At 38.7% G+C, this 7,405-nt stretch overlaps 1 protein-coding gene across 1 annotated transcript; it reads left to right on the top strand.

Moving 5' to 3' along the window:
* Positions 1–341: 341 nt before the first annotated feature.
* On the top strand, positions 342–7,129 carry LOC124253602. The gene is made up of 11 exons (XM_046687411.1): positions 342–404; positions 738–816; positions 2,108–2,243; positions 2,846–3,006; positions 3,975–4,229; positions 4,754–5,023; positions 5,522–5,815; positions 6,114–6,266; positions 6,445–6,463; positions 6,679–6,716; positions 7,065–7,129. The coding sequence occupies exons 2-11, from the start codon at positions 741–743 to the stop codon at positions 7,094–7,096; spliced, it is 1,434 nt and encodes a 477-aa protein (XP_046543367.1). The 5' UTR covers positions 342–404; positions 738–740; the 3' UTR covers positions 7,097–7,129.
* The last annotated feature ends 276 nt before the right edge of the window (positions 7,130–7,405 follow it).

Below are 7,405 nucleotides of genomic sequence, written 5' to 3'. Positions count from 1 at the left end.
TTATTCGTAGAGATATTCGTAAAGAGCGCCCCAAGAGACATAACTCTATGGGGTTTGCTTGAAGTACTGTTCGGCCGGTAGAAGACGCGAAAGTCGATTTAATGTAACGTTGCATTAATTCATTCGAACTTTTTAATTTAATATTATAATCTATATTCGTTTTATGTTTTTATTACATTATATCGTAGCTTCCCTGAGGGCTGATAGTATGGAGAGAAATATATAATTTATTTTTAGAGAAGTGTGGTATGAAATAGTGCCTTTAAATACTGCTTTTCCTCAGCGATGGCCTTGATAAGTGACACATCTTTAACGTTAGTGACGCGTCGTTGCATTCCTCAAACACCAGCGTTTTTATCTTCAGTGCATACAGTGTTGAATGCCGGCGTTGTCAACAGGAGGAGGTAAGGCAAATGAGTTGCTCTATGTGTGTGCTGCTAACTGCTAGTTTCTTACCTCAGCACAGAACAACAAATAGCTCATGGGAACACACACTAAAAACAATAATGATGATTAAATCGATCACTAGATATGGCCATGGTTGATATGATCTAGAAGAACTCGCTGTCGTGAATCATCCATGTGTATGTTGAGACGTTCTCAAGACATAAACACAAGATTGACTGTTGGCTGTAGCGATATGTCTTTGTGTGTAAAGATTTTTATCCCAATAATTTCATAATCGACGTGGTGTCATAGTGCTTGTGTTTTGTTATGACCCGTTCAATTGTTTTCAGAAAATGCTGGACCTTGTTATGAAACGTCCTATAACGTCATTTGTTGCACTGTACTTCCTTCATCTTACATCGGGAACAGGTAGGATGCTGTTCTCTCTGATGGCCACAAAGGCGAATGTATTACTGATATTATACAGTTCAATTGTCTGTTGTTTAACGCCGAACTCAGCAATACTCCAGCTAAAAAGCGACGGTCTGTAAGTAATCGAATCTGGATGAGACCAACAAATGAAACAGTGTATGTATCGGGTGTCCCAAAACAAGTGAACCGGTTTTTTGACAAATATTTTCTCAGCGATAGATACACCGAATTTATTCAAACTTTTCACAGAGTAGCCCTAGGGTATCATCAACAAGTCTACAAAATATCTAAGAGATTTCAAATTAAAGGAGCACTGTCAAATTCAAAACAGCATGTCAAAAAGTGCATTGCCATATGGGACTCTCTAGAGGTGAAAGTTTACCGAGGAGTGAGAGACAAATTGACCGAGCGGGCGTTAAAGGACAGGATAATTATGTCATGGGAGGAAATGTCGATGGAAGAAATACGGAAAGGCATTTCTGCTTGGAAGAAACGGCTTCGTTTAGTTGTAGAGGAAGATGGAGGCGACATTGAGCATAGACTGGAATAAGTGAGTTTTCCCATAGGACATTGCATTGTTGGACAATGCTCGCTTATTTTGAGACCAATCACGTAGATATGTTTGTAGACTTGTTGATGATACCCTTGGGTTACTTTGTGAAAATCTTTTATAAACTCGGTTTATCTGTCGCTGAGAAAATACTTGTCAAAAGCGGTTCACTTTTTTGGGGACACCCGATATATAGCACTTATGATGTTTGCAACTGCATTTTTCGAATGTAAAAAAATACAAATGTGCATGAAGCCCCTTCATAATAATCAATTAAAAAAATGCACCAATATGTTGATACTCACTTTGCATGATCTTACACATGCACTAGTAATGTTTTCGTTATCATGGTGGTGTGTGGCCCTGTGTCTAGAGCTCAAGGCACAATTCAGTTGAGTGCGGAGAGCTTTCGAATGGGTGACCCGTGTTTGGCAGCTTGACCCCTTTGGAGTTTCTATGACCTCAGTCCTTCCCTTACGACCATAGGTGATACATGTGGTCTCACTTTAGGCGAGCAAGTTTGTTCAAACTTGCCTCTGTTCAGCCAGCAGAAAATGGTTACCCGATGTGATAAGTCATGTGACTATTAACCTTCTAGGCAGCTCACATGCAGCTTGGGTTATCAGGGGTAATAATAATAAGAATGTGTGTTAGCGGTCTGTCCGTGTGTCTTTTACATAGAAAATATATAAATATAATAATATATAAATTCATAATTATTATTATTATTGTTTTCAGTGGTTTTTCGTCTTGTTCCTGGACCCAACATGGGGATTCTACAGATTCTGCACGGTAATACATGGGGAACATTATGTACGTCATACTTTGGCTATGAAGAACGCAATGTTGTCTGCAGACAACTCGGATTCCATACGTAAGTGCTAGATGTGATGAATGAACTGTTGAATGTTTTCATCCTTTTTATTGGCAGATTACGGTGAGAGACCCCACCCCCTCAGACTTTTTAAATGCCCGTGACGTAAATAACCGCAATTACTTAAGGTGAAGTGTTCAGAGAGATGTGATTGAGTGAGTGAGTTTAGTTTTATGCCGCACTCAGCAATATTCCAGCTATATGGCGTCAGTCTGTGAATAATCGTGTCTGGACCAAACGATCCAGTCATCACCAGCATAAGCATCCTACTACACAGTTGGGATACGATGACGTGTCAACCTGACGACCCGATCCCTTTAGTCGCCTTTTTCGACAAGCATGGGTTACTGATGATCAGATGATCAGTGTCAACCCGGATCTCATAGAGATGTATAAGATAAGAGTGGGGTGGCTTGAATATTGGGCACAGATGTCGAGTGTCGGAATGTATACTTTCGTTGGTAATTTTGTCAACTACACTGTGACCAATCATGGTTTGGTTAAGGGACAAACGATGATGGGTAATAACAATTTGTTGTAGATGACGCCCACATGTGTCGTTAACACTGTTGTGTACTTATAGAAGCGTGTTGACTTTTCAGCACCAACAATAGGCAAGTGGATTTCGGTTCACTACCTGGAAGTGCTAAATACCTGGGACGATTCAACTGCAATGGAAAGGAAAAGAATTTCGACAGCTGTCCAGATTTTAACTTGACCCGTTGTAATTACCAGAGCACCCTGGGATTGCTGTGCCTCAGTGGTATGTATCGATCGTTTGTATCAGACAGCCATCCTTGTCATTATCCCCGGGGCAAACGACCCATCAATGGTGCTATACGATGATGTAATGGTGACCCTGATACCGACATTGACATCTGTGACAGACACGTCCTGTGGCCGAATGAATTTAATCACATAACTTTCACAGTATAATTAGTTAGAATATGTGTTTGACCATAAAATTCATGATAATGGCCCAGATGTATTTGCCCTGTTCTTGTCTGGTCCTCTCTATTAGTCTATATCAATAGTATATTCTGCCCACAACATATTGTTACACTTACAAGGAGTATGTAAAATATTTGTAATTCATCGTTTTGTGACGTGCGCTTGTACACTGATAATGACTGAAAAGAAGTACTGTGAAAGGACTTTCTCCATTTCCGTTGTTACTGTCGTTATATATGTTTTTTAATGTTTACGATCATGTTTAAAGTCGTTCAAGATGTGTTAGATTGTAATTCTATGATGACTTTACCCTGTTCTTTTACGGCATTGCAGATCTGAGAAATCACGAAAATGAAATCATATTATAAAATGTACATCAGTATATAAGCAAATCACAACGATCACAAGGAGTTTTCTTTCTCTGTACCTTTTGTGTTATAATATTCCTGTTAATCTTTCTCTCTTTCTGTTCATAATGATATAAAATTTGTTATTGTAAGTACAAAATGTATTCTTGGAGAGGGGTTTTATAACTTGTAAGAACTTGTCCCCGATCCTGTACACTCTATGAATAAAACATATTTAAACTAAATAAACATTCTTTTTAATCTAGAAATGATTATTGTGATTTGAGGCTGTCATTTGATTCACTACCAAGAATCAGTTATTTTCTATGTTCATTGTAATGTGGTTGTTAACCATTAAAAGAAAAGAAACCTTCACGTGATATCGCTTGCATATACTAGTATTGATGTGTTGCGTGACATCTTCGTATCACAGACACAGAGAGCTTGGTAACCCTTGGCATCCAGAAGACCAGAGACATCAATGAGGGAAGTCAGTTGTATTCTTCAGTGTACTCAAGACAGTCACCCTACGTGTATGCATGGACACGAAACGGAAACATTCAGCATAATCAGACATCTAGTGCGGTCAGAATGAAGCGCACCGACTCTGGAAACTGGACCTGTACGGTCTACTCAAGAACTGGAAACAAACGCCTTGGATCAGACTCAGTTATGGTGACAGTTTTGTGTAAGTATGGCATACAAACGCAAGGACACACAGTCGGCATAAAATGAAGCACCCAAACTGACAGTATATTTTTGTTTGCTGCCTGTGTAAGTCCGTAATTATCAATTTTAAAACTAAATGACGGTCAGTAAATAGTAAAGGTCAGAGAAACGTGTGATTGACCATGTGACCATCTTATATTCGATGACATGCATTAACCTAGTCGACGAGCCAGACCACCAGATAATATTGGTTGCCTCTTACGGCAAGCATTGGTTGCTGAAGATCAGTCTTAACCGAAATCTTCGCTTATATAAAAATTCTATATAATAACCGAGAGACATCAAAAGGAATTGGTATTCCAATGGTGCCAGATACATACACTTTGTCGTTTTACATAGCAACAGGAAGAAACAGATTGTATCAAGGTTTCTTTTAGAATCCTATTTGATGTTGTTTTAGGAGCCTCCTTGATTTGACAAACCTTGATGATCAAAATACATGACCTGTTTCATTATGTGACAAGTAATTCCACAATACTTCAGACCACCCATACAGCTTGACCATGAGGACCATTTACGCCCAACGAGGAGACACAGTGAATCTCAGCAGGACCGACATCAGCCTTCCAACACCACACGTCTTCAGATGGCGCCATACAGGTCTGGACTCTGAGTTCGCCGAATCGACCAAACCACCAGTCATACCAAATATACAGCGGCATCACTTCGGGGAATATATCCTGGATGTCACAAATACGTTTCCCTCAGGGCGTTCAGACTCTGGAATGGATCTAATCAAACTGTATGTGTCATGTAAGTCATACTATTTGATAAGCAGCTTCAATAATTGATGCGTTTTATATTCCTTAGTATGAAAATGCAAGGATTAATGCGTTTTGGGTATTCATGTTACAACGTATCAAAGCTGGTTTTGTTATTATATCCAAACACTTGTTTAATATCTATTTTCATAGAATTAATCACAAACGAAATACTGATTATAGTCTCTCCAGTAACTAAGAAAGTGACGAAAATTATTTTTGTGCTTTTCAAACACATGTAATCCTTGATAATCCAGAGGATGCTTTTCCCCAGAATTGCTACAATCCATGCATTTCTGAATTAATATATTCTTCTCTTCATAAAAATAATTTATGACAGGAGTTGTGTATTGGTAACTAAGGAGGTTTCATTAAATGTAGTTAGCCTTTCTGTACTGTGATTCGAACACACATTAGCACCGAGGGAGATGCATTTGAACATCAATTGACAAATTACTCCAAAATTAAAATTCATCTTGTACTTTTTCAGACGCCCCCTCCATCAAATGCGAAAGGGAGGTATTAGTGGTGGAAGGTAAGTCTCTCGACTTAGAGTGTGACGTTGAAGCCTACCCAGATCCACACACCTTGACATGGTCGCACAGTACAGGATACAAGAAAGAGGTGTCCAGCATGACAGAGAAATACAATATTCCTAAGGTCTCACACTCTGATGGCAGCCTCTACACGTGTGAGGCCAAGAACAACATCAGCGACCGCGATGGGAACGTTGACATTGGCGTTGGAACGTGTACCATACGGGTCACTGTCCACGACGTCGAAGGTGAGTGAGTGAGTGAGTGAGTGAGAGAGTGACATGTGCCCACCGATCCCGTGAGTCTCTTACGAGAAGCATGGGTTACTGAAGAAGAATTATAACCCGGATCTTTCCTTCATGATGGCGATCTCCAGGAAACTACTGAATGTATCACACAAACATATCACTGAATTGGTGATTGACAGTGATGTCTTGCTGCTTAAAATATCCAAATATTGCGCAGGAAAATGTTATGTACAGATCGTTTAACTTTCATTTATGATTCTTTAAGTCATTGGTTTCTTAATACATTCCTCTATTTCAGCTACAACATTACCAGTTGTTGCTGCCAATTCACACAAGGGAGGCAACTCTATGACGACTGTTGTGTATGTTGTTGGGACGATCCTTGTCCTAAGTGCTCTTGTTCTTGTCATTGTTCTCGTGGTGTTGACACTGAAGCGTCTCCAGATGAAAGGTACTTGTCGGCTTGCAACATACTGATACATCACAGTATAGAAACAGTAGAATTAAATATGACTTTAAAAGATTTATTTCACAAGAATATGTGTTGAAGTTCATAACTGAAGTGTACGACTCGTTTATCGGATGTGTTTTTGAAGCAGTTCAACATTTGTCACTTTCTGTTTTTACAGGGAAGGGAAAAGAGGACTTGTAAGTTACTTCATTTTCGTGATCACCGTGTACATTTAAAATGCTAACTTTCTTTTACTTTTTGTCATGTCAACGAGTAATTGACACTTGAGATCCTAATGACATTGTAATGATATTTGTGCACAGAACAATTGCTGAAGAATAATGTCCGTTTTCCTGGAAAGATCAGATGCATGTATTCGCTACTCTTTTTGTTTTGCTTTTTGCAAATTTAGGAAGACGCCTCCTCCCAGCCCTGAAATTCCTCAAGAAGGTAAACCATAAGTGACTATTGTGCATCGTGGTAGCATACAGAATTTTTGCTTTTTAAACATGTCAAATAGATAAAGTAATTGCTGGGAACGATGAAGCAGATGACTGAAATCTTGTCTGCGTGTACATGTCTGAAATAAGATGTCAAAATAAATCAGAATTGAAGTGAGAGTATATATTTTATGTCCGCTTATACAGATATGTCTTTATGTTTTAAATGCATTCCACATGGATGGACATTTTCGAGCGAGGCTTATAGTTTAAATGCGGGCGATTCATGCCTTCTTTATTTACACTTAAAAACTAAATTCAAAGTACTTAAGAACGTGTACCCGTAACTGTGTTTTAGAGCATGCCTATGAAGGACTGACTATTCGCTGAGGTGTGACGGAATGCCCCGGGCAGCATTGCAAGGTAAGGGCTTTTTGACTAAATGATACATATGTACTATGTTAAGTTTGAAAAATCAGTAACTTTGATTGATTGTCTCACCCACGTGGGATATCATTTAAACTACATTTGTTGGTGTGTTTTTTTGGGTTTTTAGGGTTTTTTTAGCTTTGTTTTATTATAAAAAAATTTTTCATTTATTTTTTTAACACCATTTTGATCAGACTTCACAGGATAGAATAACTAGGAACGTTACCTACTTGTGTACCATATTTATGTTTGTGTACATTTTAAATCTTT

This window comes from Haliotis rubra, unplaced genomic scaffold, assembly GCF_003918875.1.
Source record: "Haliotis rubra isolate DU_JTF1 unplaced genomic scaffold, ASM391887v1 Scf1143, whole genome shotgun sequence".
NCBI lineage: Eukaryota > Metazoa > Mollusca > Gastropoda > Lepetellida > Haliotidae > Haliotis > Haliotis rubra.
The sequence above is the reverse complement of the archived record's forward strand: the minus strand, read 5'-3'. Positions and strand labels throughout refer to the sequence as shown.

Coding starts and splice junctions, on each gene's coding strand:
- LOC124253602 (XM_046687411.1), top strand. CDS start 741: ATGCTGGACCTTGTTATGAAACGTCCTATAACGTCATTTGTTGCACTG. Junction 817..2,107: donor TCATCTTACATCGGGAACAG/GTAGGATGCTGT, acceptor TATTGTTTTCAG/TGGTTTTTCGTCTTGTTCCT. Junction 4,230..4,753: donor AGTTATGGTGACAGTTTTGT/GTAAGTATGGCA, acceptor ACAATACTTCAG/ACCACCCATACAGCTTGACC.